The sequence below is a fragment of the Arachis hypogaea genome, chromosome 5, assembly GCF_003086295.3.
Source record: "Arachis hypogaea cultivar Tifrunner chromosome 5, arahy.Tifrunner.gnm2.J5K5, whole genome shotgun sequence".
NCBI classification, from domain to species: domain Eukaryota; kingdom Viridiplantae; phylum Streptophyta; class Magnoliopsida; order Fabales; family Fabaceae; genus Arachis; species Arachis hypogaea.
In genome coordinates, this window is record NC_092040.1 from 8,812,848 (window position 1) to 8,827,400 (window position 14,553).

At 33.6% G+C, this 14,553-nt stretch overlaps 1 protein-coding gene across 3 annotated transcripts; it reads right to left on the bottom strand.

Moving 5' to 3' along the window:
• Positions 1-1,268: 1,268 nt before the first annotated feature.
• Positions 1,269-6,035, bottom strand: LOC112800603 (CDPK-related kinase 5). Of its 3 annotated transcripts, XM_025842940.3 has the most exons (12): positions 5,137-5,966; positions 4,674-4,978; positions 4,383-4,513; positions 4,162-4,203; positions 3,886-3,994; positions 3,495-3,573; positions 3,112-3,408; positions 2,920-3,032; positions 2,524-2,631; positions 2,382-2,444; positions 2,116-2,283; positions 1,269-1,820 (listed from the first exon to the last, which is right to left on the bottom strand). In XM_025842940.3, exons 3-12 carry the CDS (start codon positions 4,511-4,513, stop codon positions 1,683-1,685), a joined length of 1,248 nt encoding a protein of 415 aa, XP_025698725.1. In that variant the 5' UTR covers positions 4,674-4,978; positions 5,137-5,966; the 3' UTR covers positions 1,269-1,682. The 3 variants fall into 3 exon arrangements, with proteins under 3 accessions (XP_025698725.1, XP_025698723.1, XP_025698724.1); XM_025842938.3 differs by lacking the exon at positions 4,674-4,978 and having other exon boundaries at positions 5,137-6,035; XM_025842939.3 differs by lacking the exons at positions 3,112-3,408; positions 4,674-4,978 and having other exon boundaries at positions 5,137-6,035.
• Between the last annotated feature and the right edge of the window lie 8,518 nt (positions 6,036-14,553).

Consider the following 14,553-nt stretch of genomic DNA (forward strand, 5'->3'; position numbering starts at 1 on the left):
TTAAATAAAGTAAAAAAATGAAACAAATCAAACAAAGAAAAAAAAAGTTAAAAAGAAGGAATTATGCATTTTTTATATATTCTTTTTGACAATAAATACAAAGACTTTTAAAAAAATGCATAACTTTATAAATAAAAAGACATAAATTTTACATGAAGAATAAAGAAAGAAGAAGAAGAATAAGAAAAAAAAAGAAAATAAAACATTCTATCTTGCATCATGTTTAAAATTTCGATGTCAGAGTTAAGTATCTCTTATGTCACAGTTAACAATCTTTTAAGAAGAATTAAAACAAAAAAATCAAACAAATAAAAAAGAAATTATACTATTTATTTTATCTTTTTAGTTTAACTTTTTTGACAATAAACATAGAAAATTAAAGAAAAAACGCAGAATTCTATAAATAAAAACACAAATTCTACACACAACAAAAAGAAGAAAGACGAAAAGTAAGAAGGAGAAGCAAAAAAAATGCAACATTCTATTTTATATGTCACAGTTAAAAAATTTCAGTGTCAAAATTAAAAAATTAAAACAAAAAAATCAAACAAATAAAAAAGAAATTATACTATTTATTTTATCTTTTTAGTTTAACTTTTTTGACAATAAACATAGAAAATTAAAGAAAAAACGCAGAATTCTATAAATAAAAACACAAATTCTACACACAACAAAAAGAAGAAAGACGAAAAGTAAGAAGGAGAAGCAAAAAAAATGCAACATTCTATTTTATATGTCACAGTTAAAAAATTTCTATGTCGTTTTATGCTTTTTCTCAAACAATTCCTCCTCCTCTCCCTTCTTGTTTTCATAGTTCTTTTTATTTCTCACACATAATATTTATTGTTTATCCTCTAATAAGAGTATAACAAAAAAAGAAAGAACTATGCAATCTTTTTTTATTTTATGTTTTTTTTTACAATAAAATAAACACAAATTTTTGAAAAAAAATACATAACTATATACATAAAAACACAAAAATTCTACACGAAGAAATTATAATAAAGAAGAATAAGCAAAAATAAACTTTAGCTTCAAATCCAGAATTTTGAGAAATTGATATAAAATAAAAAATTTCTTGTATCAAAACTAAAAATTTTCTGTCACATTCAAAAATTTTAATGTTATTTTTAACGTAAGGAAGATGTGTGATTTCATGCGCATGTATGACCGTCGTGAATGATTTTTGTTGGATTTGGACTACCTTAGTTTGGAGTTAATAAAAATATTTGAATGCATAACAAAACTCCAACTGCCGACGCAAAATGTTACCTAGCAAGTGTAGCTTATACACTTCATTGTGAATCTTAGTCCTTGTTACAACGTACAACAATATATTGTGACATTCTAATAACAATCAGTAATATTTCTCACCTGCAACTTAACACACTACACCTTTACAGTGGGGAATACAAATGCTATAGGAGCACCTTCAACCCTGCTCCTAGTGTTAATTAAATAAAGAGAGAAGAAGAGGAAAGAAGAAAGAGAGAAAAGGGGGGGGGGGGTACAAGGGTTGGATAACCCCAGACACTAATGATATATGCTGAGCCATAATGTAACACGCAATCCCTTGATAGGGGTATGAACGTGATATCAATTAGTATTTAATTAGCCAGATTAATCACTTTAGTTGACAGCAGCGTTCGATATTCCGTGGAGATTCAGGTGTTTCGATGTTTCTACTGAGCTTTTACAAGACTTCGAGATGGGCCATGCAGCAATTTCACAAATCCAAGGAAGCTTAACTTGCCATCAGTGTGCCGAATCCAATCATGAAGAACAGCATGAACAGGGACAGATGGGCCAAGGCCAAGCTCCTGATAATATATTTAAAATCAATGATCAGAAATGCATTTACATGACTATAAAACGAGGTCATAGTTAGCCCATAAACTTCAACTTCAACTGGTTTCGTGCAATGTCTACTCAGGAGGAAACTTAAAAATGGACATTGAGTCATGAATGACATCATGATCGGAGGGGGGAAAAAAACGAAGTCACAGTGCATATTTCGGACACAGTAAATATTGTCACATGTAAAATCATCATGTTCATATTGTTTGTATGAAGACATGTATGCATAAGCTATGATCGTGGTCAAATTAAACATACCGAAGCTAGCTCTTCAATGACTATAGCCCTGTTTCCATCCTTTTCAAAAAGTTCATAGGCACACCGTGCATGTTGCTCCCACCGGTCAAGTGCTTCAAGTTGATGAACACTAAGTGTAGCTGCACAAAACTCATCAAAATCCATCCTCCTATATTGCAATGCATTAAGCTGCGACCCAAATTCATTTTAATCAGTAAGCACTGTTGGTACATATTCTATTTGAATAATTTACGGAAGCATTTCTACAGTTAAATCATAAAACTCACTGATCCAAGGAAGTCAGGAATGCGTGACTCCTTCATAGCATCTGTTGCATTTTTCACCAAGGCCTGACCATGTCAAATTTGTGAGATGGCAAACACCATCATCTTAACCAAGTATATAAAAAGAATTTGAAACAACACTAACTGCTTTGATGTTCTCCAGGCTAATGGTTCCATTTTTGTTTGGCTCCAAAAGAGTAAACTGCTCCTTTAAATAAAATAGCTCGTCTACAGTTAACGTCTTGGACAGTGCCTGTGTTGGTGCCCATCACAATAATATTCTGCTTAGTTATTGAGAAGCTTAATGTATAGTGTGATCAGTTGAAAGCAAAAAGAGCATTACATAACAAAGAAAAGAAGCACCTAAAAGTGCAATGCTTCAGTCACCTTCAATATTGGAAAGAAAATGCATAAATAAAACTTCTTGTCATGTCTTTAGCTCATACTTCCAAAGAGCATTTTCATGATAAGATAATCAACTCATTCGAAAAGAATATAAACATTAAATGAATACAAATTTTTATCATATACATATACACACCCTTAAAGCTGCTTTTCGTAGAGATGAGGAACGCATATATGCTTTCATGAGCTTGAATATTAGAATATCCAGGGGTACTTTTACATCCTTGTTGCTTTTAATCCATGGATGACCTGTGACATACAATAGTAAGCAACAAAATAGAAATATAATAAATCATGGGAACCTCCAGTGATTTACTGAGATTCTCACTCAATGCTTGTGCTGCAGTCATTCTTTTCCGTGGATCTTTATTTAATAGTCGCTTAACAAAATTCCTTGCCTCAGCTGACAGAGACGGCCAAGGAGGTTCATCAAAACTTGGATCAGCTTTCAATACAGCACGAAAGATACCAGATTCAGTTCGAGCCCAAAAGGGACGGCTGCCACATAATAAAATATATGCAATGACTCCAATACTCCAGATATCAGCCTCAGTACTGTAAGCTCTATGTAGAACTTCAGGAGCCACATAATACGCACTACCAACAATATCATTAAGCCTTTCATCTGAAAGGCACAGAAAAAAGTAAAATATAAAGCAACTCCAAGATAGTAAATGGCATGCAACATGCATGAATGAAATCAAAATATACCTGGTTTAACAAAATCTGACAACCCAAAGTCTATGGCCTTTAGCTCCGAGTTGTCATCCTTAGATGTGAACAAAAAGTTCTGATCCAAAAATTAGCAATCCTTAGAATATAATGCTTGATAAGAATAAGAAAATAACATCCACATACCACATGAACCAAAATCATAACAATATTAGAAATATGTCATGCAAGAGTATAGGAGTACATCAATTAATGAGAAAATCCTTCACTAGAGCCTACAATTTGCTGTCTCCTACCCATCTTGTTTAACATAAAATGGAAACAAACATTTTTTCCCAACGCGAAAGATATATTGGGCAACATGGCCTAGGCTCAATATTCTGATGCAAGAGAAGAAAAACAACTGCCGAAATTGTGAATATAATTTTACCTCAGGTTTAAGATCACGATGCACAACACCCTGCAGGTGGCAAAACGCAACAACATTTAATATTTGTCTCAAGACAGCCTTTGCATCTTCCTCAGTGTATTTTCCACCCCTGTGTACATAGAGAGATATCTATTAGCCATGAAACACAGTTTTTTGTCTCTTCAACTCAGTTCTGTGTATACCAAATTTCCATCATCAGAAACCAAATATTGGAAACTCACAAGAATTTACACACACGTAGAGGAAGAAGAAGAAGAAAGAAAGAAAGACAGATACCTTGATAGGATTCTGTCTAACAGCTCCCCTCCTTCACACAATCTGCAGGATGCAGAACAGATTAAGAGGGGGAAAAACGTTATTCATGAAGAAAAATTAAAGTGTTTTTCTGCTTAATCATCTAGAAGAAAAGGACAGACAGTCTTGACACTATAAGCAAAATGATCACAAATAATGAAATATAGCATTCAAATTACATAAGCAATGTAATCAAAGCTTACTCCATTACTATATAGACATTATCATGGTCTTCATATGCATCGTAGAACTGTACAAGATTCTTGTGCCCAGTTAGAGCTCTCAATATTTTTACTTCTCTTCGGACATCCTCAATTGCAATGGCAGTAGTCATCTACAGTTAAAACGTACAAATTAAAATACATTTTACATAAATTTCAAAAAAGATAACATATATGTTGCATATGCCACATGAACCATGTGACTTTGCTTCATTTTCACCAAGGCTAGCCTAATTCGGGGAACCCATCCAGTGGTAAGACTTTTTTCCTTACATCACAGCATTACTGTTGGATAATTTGAACATCCCATAATGTCCGCCTCAACATTGTGCCACGTTTAGAGATTTTAGACAGGATAAACTTATACATCAGTCGTCGCGGATAGAAACTTCATATGTTAACGGAAATGGAGAAATGCATGATCACCACCATTGGCAAGCATAACACATGTCATTAACTCTACAACTACACTGATTAACATTCCCAACGAATTATCCACTGAGAATTGACATGGATCTTCTCATGTGTAAATATGTATATTCTGATAGTTGATCTTCTCATGAGGATCCATTGATTTCCTTCATCAAATATCCATCAAAAGACACCCTTTTTAAGAAAATTAACAACATAACCAAGCTAATCTAAGAAACCATTCAAAAAGACGAAGCTAACTGCAATTACTGAGAAATTAACAGCTAAGAATCTCATCAAATGAATGCTAATATAATTCACAAACCTTAGCTTTGGGGATGACTTTCACTGCCACCTGCTGCCCCTTCAGTTCCCCTTTTTTGAACTTGGCAGCACAGGTGTACCCAAAATGCCCTCTTCCAACTTCACTTCCAACCTCAAATTTGTTTCCAAAATGCTTCGAAAACCCGAAATTCTTATCCAGCGCAACCACCTCATCGGCCTCGCTACCTTCCGGTATGGTGGCCTCGTTAGGCTTCACCGAACCGTGCCGCCGGGCGAGCACCGCCCTTATGTGTTTCGCAGGAGATGGCGGCGGGAACGGCCGTTTGAAGAACCGCCTGGGCGTGGAGTCGGAGGTCGCCGGAGATCTCGCCGCCGGCGACTTCTTGGAGAACCAGTAATGTGCCGGACTCGGAGTGTAGAATGGGAAGAACGGGGATCTCTTAACGCCGTCGTTGGGTGCGTCAGCGCTAGGGTTTCCGCCATTAACGGAGCTGGAATGAGCTCCAGCACCATCATTATTATTAGCTGTTGAAGAATTGCCATGAGGATCGAAATTTCGAGAAGAACGGGTGGGATTCGAGTAGGGTTTCGAATTGCAGAGACCCATTCGAATTTCCCCAACTCAAAAAAAAAACAAAATTGTGTGTAACGGGATTAAAGAATGGTGGTGGAAGAAGTTAAAGGAGTGCATGTAATTGTAACCTCATGACATAGAGGAGGTTGAGGGTTGAGAGTGTAGTGGTAGGGTTTTTGGTTTTGTGAGAATTTAAGGTTGGTTAGGTTGGTTGATGAACGAAGGTGAGAGTGGTTTAAAGAATGGTGGGGACTGGGTTGAGTGAGAAGAGAGAAAGAGAAAGTGTGTAGTTGTGTAGTGTACTACTTACTGAGCTTCTTATTGTAAATGGAAACTGGCGATAGTTTCGTTTTCTGACTTAAGCTAACAGCTAAATTAATTGATCTTCTTTTGGATTTTAATTCGTTTACTGTAATTAATTAATTAATAATTTTTTTTTGTGATTAATCGTTGAAACTTGAAAGAAAAGGGAAGATGTGTGGAGTGTGGACCGTGGACTGTGGAGTGTGGACCCGGCCCATCAGTGGTCCACATGAATTGTCTATGCAAATCGCACAGTAGACTCTCTACGTGGAAAGCTTCTGCTGGGGCTCTTTTTTATTACGTTCTAATGAGATCACTTTTATAGTTTTATACATAGACAAACTAAGTTGGAACTACCAAAAACTAACATGGATTTTTCGAATAATTAGTTTAATTATTTGTTTAAATAAATATTAAATATTTGAATTTCACTTTGTATACGCGTAATTTATTAATTTACAATAAATATTATTAAAACTAAAAAATTGAAATTACTAAATTTTAATATAACGTAAAAATATATCGTTTAGTATTTGTTAATAAATAATATTATATTACCAGTAAATTTTATTATTTTTAATTAATATTTTAGTTAATATTTTATATTATAAATAATAAATTTTAAATTTTAGATACTAAGTTTTAATTTTAATTGTATAAAATAAAATACAATAAAATATTATTTTCACTTTTAATTTTTGATTCAAATTCTATTTTAGTTTTTAACATTTTAACATTCTATTTCAATTTTAAAAATTTTTAAAATGTTTAATATTGTCTTATTCTTAAATTTAATTACAAGAATAATTAACGAGATAAATGACTCGAAAGTTAATAGCATTATCAATTATTCTTCACATACAAGTCAATTTTTTATACAAGTCTATATAAGTAATTTATATTTATGCACGCATATTTTTCTTTTTGTCGTTACTGCATGTTCTTCGTTATTTTTCTCTTTTTGTTATTGTCATCACTAACACCACCACCAACTCCTAACACCACCACCTCCTCCTCCTCCTCTTTCTCCTTCTTTTTCATTGGAATTTCTTCTCATTCTTCCTTCTCTTCCTTCTCCTCCATCATAAATTATCTCGTTGTTGAAAATAATAAATAATTCAAGTTCAGATTGTCAATTGAACCAAAACAAAATTGATTATTGTTTTGAATCCAATCAAGTGGCTGAGGTGTGGTTCAATTCTAGTTAATTTTTTTGTTACTAGTTTATGATTCTATAGGTGAATAATATTTTATCGTTGATGGTTTGAATTGAAGGTAATGTAAAAGTCCTACATTAAAAAAAATATTTTTCTATATTTGTAGCAAATTTAGGTGTAACACGAAGATATTTTGGTGTAAAACGAAGATATTTGAGTGTATTGTTTAAGAATTTTCGGTGTATGTGTACTAATAAGTTCTGCATAATTCAAAACTCTTCTTCTTCCTCCTCCTCATCTTCTGTTGCTTCTTCTTCTTCTTTTTCATCATCATCATCTTCTTCTTCTTCTTCTTCTTCTTTGTTATTCATTTTTTTCCTTGTTTTATCTTCTCAGATTTTTTCTTGTTTTACTCTTTAACAACAATAAAAACAAACAAAAAATCAAATAAAAAATAAGAAGAAACACATAATGTTGCAAAATTACGTAGAAGATGATGAACCTACATTTATTCAACTAAAAGAAAGAAAGAAATAAGAAAAAAAGAAGAAGCAAAAAAATGCAGCATTAAAAAAAATATTTTTATGTATTTGCAGCAAATTTGGGTGTAACACAAAAATATTCGAGTGTATTGTTTAAGAATTATCAGTGTATGTGTGCTGATAAGTTCTGCATAATTCAAAACTCTTCCTATTCCTCCTCCTCATGTTCTGCTATTGTTTCTTCTTTTTTTTCATCATCATTTACCATCATCTTCTTCTTTTTTTTATTCATCTTTTTCTTTTTATTTTACCTTCTCAAGTTTCTTTTGTTTTACTATTTTAACAAGAATAAAAACAAAAAAATCAAACAAAGAAGAAGAAGAAGCACATAATGCTACAAAATTACTTGGAAGAGGATGAACTTACATTCATTCAACTAAAAGAAAGAAAGAAATAAGGAAAAGAAGAAGAAAAAAATACAGTATTAGAGAAAATATTTTTCTGTATTTGCAGCAAATTTGGGTGTAATACGAAAATATTAGGGTATAACACGAAGATATTCGAGTGCATTGTTTAAGAATTTTCGATGTATGTATGCTAATAAGTTCTGCATAATTCAAAACTTTTCTTCTTCCTCCTCCTCATCTTCTGCTACTTCTTCTTCGTCTTCTTATTTCATATTCTCATAATTCTTCTTAGGAGAAAAAAATCAAACAAAGAAGAAAAAAATACATAATGTTGCAAAATCAATAGAAAGAGGAAGAGGGAAAAAAATGCAACAACAACAACAGTAATGAAAAAACAACGATGAAGATGAAACATGCAAAGAAAAAGGAGGAGAAACGCAAAGAAGAAACAGAAGAAGAAGGAAGAGGAAGAGGAGGAGGAAGGTGGAATACAAAGAAGAACAACGTAATTTTGTATGCCAAAAAGACTTGTATGTCTAACAGTACTCTAATGTTATTGTTAAGTTATATCTTTTTTCTTGTATTAGAAAAATATAACCAAAATATTTTTTTACGATAGATTATAAATGTTAAAAATGTTAAGTTGCTTAGAGTTTTTTATTATAACATGTAGTTAGAATTTTTAAGTTATAAATGTTAGTTAGAGTAGTGATTTAGTAGTTTGTTAAAATTTTAAAACTACAAATGTTACTTGGAATAATGAATATAAATGTTGGTCAGAATAGTGTTTAGATATTTTTTTTCTTAATTTGGATGTTATAAATGTTGGAATAGTTAGTGAGTAGAAGTTTACTTAGAATTAAATTTTTGTTAAAAAGTGTCAGTTTAGAATATTGATTTAGGCTGGGACCATTATATGGTGGCCAAAAATCTTCTGAGATCGGAGAGGTAAATCTCATCTGGTAGACAGTGAACACCGTGTTCAGGTGATATACCTCATGGACATAGGTTGTCCAACTCAAATGTGAGTATGCACAGCATACCAAAGCATGGCGACACGGATAATGAAATGTTTGAAAATATCTGCAATCACATGTCTGATCCCTCAGGAACACTTTGTAAGAGCCAAGTGAGAAGTTACCAATAAGAGTAGTATCGGTTATAGTAAACTCAGAATTATCCCTATCATACATAGTCACCATGAAACACCTAGATCCCTTTAAATTAGCTTCTATTGTCTTCATCAGATGCTGACTAAACTGTTGTCCAGTTTTCAGTTGTGCCTCTACCTTTCTTCCTTTACGAACAAATAGTTTGGCCAACCTCTCATAAGTGGGCTTCACCAACGAACAAATTGGAAGGTTCCTTATGCCTTTTAGGATGGAGTTTACGCACTCGAAGATGTTAGTTGTTATATGTCTGAACCTCCGACCTCCATCACGGTGTTGAGTCCACTTCTCATACTCGTTTCTATTAGTTCAGTCACACATTGCAGGGTCTTTGAATCAGAGAATGTCAAACTAATAGTCAAACTCGATCTCTGTCTCGGCGTAAGTAGCGTTCACTAAAAAACTCCTTGCATCCTTGTCCTTAAAACTCAAGGCAAAATTTACCGCCACGCCACATGTCGGATACAATATACTCAGTAAGCACTAGGCGGAAGCCATCCACCATTAGGACCCTCCAGTGCATCCTTGATTCTGTTGTGCCTATCTGATATGACTAGAATACCCAGTTGAAGCGTCACATACTGCCGAAGGTGAGATAAGAAAAATGACTACGATTCAGTATTCTCACCCTCTACAAGTGTGAAAGCAATGGGAATATAGTTATCAGACCTGACCGGTTTGACCAAAAATTCGGTCACCTAGCCGGACCGAGCCACTCGTTGAACCAGTTATGCATCGGATCCAGTTAAACCCAATTCGACCCGATGGGTTTTCATAACCTGATGACCCGGTCGGTTAATTTAACCCGGTCCAGGTCATGTTTTTTTTCCCTAATACATGAAACGACGTCGTTTCAGACGCCCCTTTCTTTCCCTTTCAACTTTCAATGAAACCCTAATGCCAAATGCCAAATTTGAGACTTTGAGGGTCTGAGTGGAACCCCCTAACCCCCAACCTCGTCTTTCTTCTCTCTTGGTAGTTCCTCATTCACGGCCTCACCCTCACCTCGTCTCTCCCCTCACCTCGATAGTTGTTGCTCTCAGTCTCTCACGGCCTCACTTCGTCACTCTCTCAGTCTCTCACCTCGGTCGTTGTCGCAGTCTTGTGCCCCTACGTTCGGTTCGGTGGTGGCAGAAGCAGACAGAACTAGTCAAGCAGCAACTGCTCCCTCGGGTGGTGGTCGTCGTCATCTTGTGTCGCGCCAGTTGCGGTGTCGGAATCTGTCAATCAGGTGAGCTCCCTTCAAGTTTTTTAATCTGTTCTTTTACTAGAATTGTTGTTGAATCTGGGGATTGTTGCTATTGTATTTGGTTTTAGAGTTGTTGAACTGGAGAAAATTTGAGTTAGAAACTTAGAATTATTATTGAGTCTGGTTGATGTTGCTGTTGTATTTGGTTTTAGAGTTGTTGAGTTGGAGAAAATTTGACTTAGAAACTTAGAATTATTATTGAGTCTGGTTAATGTTGTTGTTGTATTTGGTTTTAGAGCTGTTGAACTTGAAGAAATTTGAGTTAGAAACTTAGAATTGTTATTGAATCTGGTTAATATTGCTGTTGTATTTGGTTTTAGAGTTGTTGAACTTGAGAAAATTTGAGTTAGAATTATATTGAATATGGTTTAATGTTGCTGTTGTATTTAGTTTTTTAGAGTTGTTGAATCTGAGTAAATTTTAGTTAGAATTGTTGTTGAATCTAGTAGTTACTACGGTTGTATTTGATTCTTTAGAGTTGTTGCTAAACCTGAGATAAATTTTTTGTTACTGGATAATGTTTGAGTTGAATTTTGTTACTGAATAACAGAGTTGAATACTTGCTGGATAATTTTTTTATTGTTGGATAATGTTTGAGACTTTGAGTTGAATACTTGCTGGATAATTTTTTTGTTGTGGATAATTTTTTTGTTGTTAGATAATGTTTGAGTTGAATACTTGAATTTTGTTCCTGGATAACGTTTGAATTGAGTACTTTGTGGTTGTTGTTGTGTTGCTTAAAAAATCATTAGCCAAATTTCTTGTTGCTGAAAATATTTTATTTCTTTTGCTAAAATTTAAAAAATATCTTCATCTCAAACACCATTAGAAACGTCACCATCTCAAGAACAAGCATCATCAGCAACTCCTGATTTTACCACTAAAAGACTTGCATTTTAAATTTTAAGATATTATTTTAATTTTCTTATATAATTTTATATTTTTTAATTATGGTCGGGTTAACCGGGTGAATCAGTGACTGAAGAACTGAAGATTGACGGTTTAGAAGTTATAGTAAACTCTCGTTGTAAGTATAGTTACTAAACCAAGCAATCAACCTTTCTTACAAACGTTTTGGTTGTCACAAGTAACAAACCTTTTTAAAATTGATAACCGAGTATTCAAACATCGGGTCGTCTTCTCAAGGAATTACAGGAAGGTATGTTCTTATTATTGGTTATGGATTTTGTAAATTGGGGTTTTGAAAGTGAAGAACAAGTAAATTAAATGACAAATAAAATAAATAATTGACTATAAAATAAACTCTTGGCAAGATATGAAAATTCGGAAGTCCTATCCCAGTTACTCCTATGAGAATGGAAATTAATCCCACTTAGTTAACCTTTGCGTAAGCAAGGGAAAGTCAAGTGAACTAATTGGTTAGATTTCCCAAGTCCTAGCCAAATCCTAAGGAAAGACTATAGTTAGTGGAATTACAGTTAATTAGCCGACATAACAATCAATCATGAATAGTTGATAACTCAAGAGCTTCCAGTTAATCAATTAAAGCCAATAATATAAAAAAAGCTAAATATAAATCTTGGATCTGAAATACCTCAAATAACATACATTCAAAGCAATAAAATCTAACATGGACAATATTCATAAGCCAATTGGACAACATAAATCAAATACAAATAAAAGCATTAAAGTATCTCAAAGTAGAAGAGAAGTCAAAATAAAGGAATATTGAACCTGATATGAAGATGAGATAAATCCCTAATTTCTAAAAATCCTAATCCTAAATCCTAAGAGAGAGGAGAGAGCCTCTCTCTCTAAAAACTACATCTAAAACTAAAATTATGAATTATGAAAGCATCATTATGAATGGATGCATTCTCCCACTTTATAGCCTCCAATCTGTGTTCTTTGGGCCGAAAACAGGGTCAAAAACAGTCCAGAAGTTATTGATTGTGAAATCTGGGCCATACAGGTCGCGGCAAAGTGACGCGGAGGCGTCGTCCACGCGTCCGCGTGGATTAAAGTTCGTAGATGCAACGCGTTCGAATGGAGCGCACGTTCGCGTCGCCTATCTATACGGCCACTATGGCGAATTATATATCAAATCGAAGCCTCGGACGTTAACTTTCCAACGCAAGTAGAACTGCATCATTTGGACCTCTGTAGCTCAAGTTATGATCGTTTTAGTGCGAGAGGGTCAGGTTGACAGCTTTGCAGTTCCTTCAACTTCTTGTATTCCTTCCACTTTTGCATGCTTCCTTCCATCCTCTAAGCCATTCCTGCCCTGTAATTCCTGAAATCACTTAACACACATATCAAGGCATCTAATGGTAATAAGAGAGGATTAAATAAAAGGAAATAAAAGCCAAAGAAACATGTTCATAGCACAGAATCAGGAAGGAAAATATAAAACATGCAAATCATATGAATAAGTGAGTAAAGAGTTGATAAAAATCACTCAATTGAGCACAAGATAAACAATAAAATAGTGGTTTATCAACCTCCCCTCACTTAAACATTAGCATGTCCTCATGCTAAGCTCAAGAGAAACTATAAAGGAGTGAAGAGGAATGATAGAGAGTATGCAATGCAACCTGTCTATGTGAATGCAACTACATGCAAAATGTTTCTACCTACTTGGTTAAAAGTAAATAAGTTCTCCAAGACAACATTAATTCAAATTCCACTAATTCAAATCATACAGTGAAAACAAGTAAATTTGTAAGAAGATAGCTCATGAAAGCAGGGAACATAGAATCAAGCATTGAACCCGTACTAGTAGTGTATGTCTCACTCTAGTCTCTCTAGTGTATAGGGTAATCACTCTATTCTTCTCTAATCATACTTTCTAAACTTTGTTCTTCATCTAACCAATCAATAAATATTTAATGTACCAATGCAAACATCATGAGGTCTTTTCAAGGTTGTAATGGGGCTAAGGTAAAGGTGAGGATATATGTATAAGGCTAAGTGAGCTAATAAAGTGAATCCTTGATTAGTCTAAGATCTCACCTAACATACACACTTTATAAAAACGGAAAATGCTTTACCTAGCTACCCAAAATTTTTCCACTTTTGTATTACACGCTCATGTATCAACTTGTTTTTGAGTTTTGTTCCATGTGCATTGATTCTTTTTATTTTGCATTTGAGGTAATATATATATATATATATATATATATATATATATATATATATATTATTTTTATTATTATTTTTTTTGTATCCCCTTATTCAATTACTTAATAAATTTTTTTTCTATCAATGCACATAGTAAATTAATTATTTTGATTTCACATGAGCATGCTTCCCAAATTTTCAAATAACTTATTCAATTTAATTTCTTACTTTTTCTATCATCCATGTTCCCATAAAATTCCCCACACTTAAATTTTACACAATATCTATCTTAAGCTAACCAAGGATTCAACTTAGGATTTTTTTTATTTTGTTTTTCTACTTAAGGCTAGTAATGTGGTTATAAAACAAAAGGGGATTAAAAGGCTCAAGGGGGCTAACAAGGGTGATGTAAAAGGTAGGCTAATTTGGGAGTGGTGAGCTAGAATCAAACAATGGCCTTAATCATATGCAAGCATGTAAATACACTAAATAATGGACATATAGAATGGAACAAAGCAAAGATTGTAGTTATAGAGAAGAAAACACACAAGAATAAAATATTTATGGTTAAATAATGTAACCATGTAAATAAGCTCAAACCTCACAAGTTGTGTGTTCTTTGGCTCAAAAATCATGTTCTAAATATAACTTCAAACAAATTTAACACATAGAAAATTTTAATTAATTTTTTTAAATTTAAATTAGTGAAATTTTTCAAAAATAGGGTCTTTAAAAGAAACTTATTATTTTTCAACCAAGTAGTACTTAAATGCAAACAATCAACTACACATGCAATCTATTATGCAATGCAACAATGAACAAACAAAGAAAATAGAATATTGGTGTTGAGAAGAGAATAACTAACCCGTGGAGATCGGTATCGACCTCCCCACACTTAAAGATTGCACCATCCTCGGTGCATACTGAGATGGGCAGGTGGACAGGTTGCACCAACTGATGCTTTTCTCCAAAGATTGTGTGGTAAACTTGTTCACAGTTCCAATTAGAAACTCGTCTTTTTCCCTCTTGGTGGCC

What these genes read in the sequence shown, in the direction of transcription:
- LOC112800603 (XM_025842938.3), bottom strand. Translation starts at nt 5,703, where the DNA reads ATGGGTCTCTGCAATTCGAAACCCTACTCGAATCCCACCCGTTCTTCT. An exon ending in TTAGACAGAATCCTATCAAG is followed by an intron (nt 3,995 to 4,161) that starts GTATCTGTCTTT and finishes CTATGTACACAG; the next exon opens with GGGTGGAAAATACACTGAGG. An exon ending in TTCCTGACTTCCTTGGATCA is followed by an intron (nt 2,284 to 2,381) that starts GTGAGTTTTATG and finishes TTTGGGTCGCAG; the next exon opens with CTTAATGCATTGCAATATAG.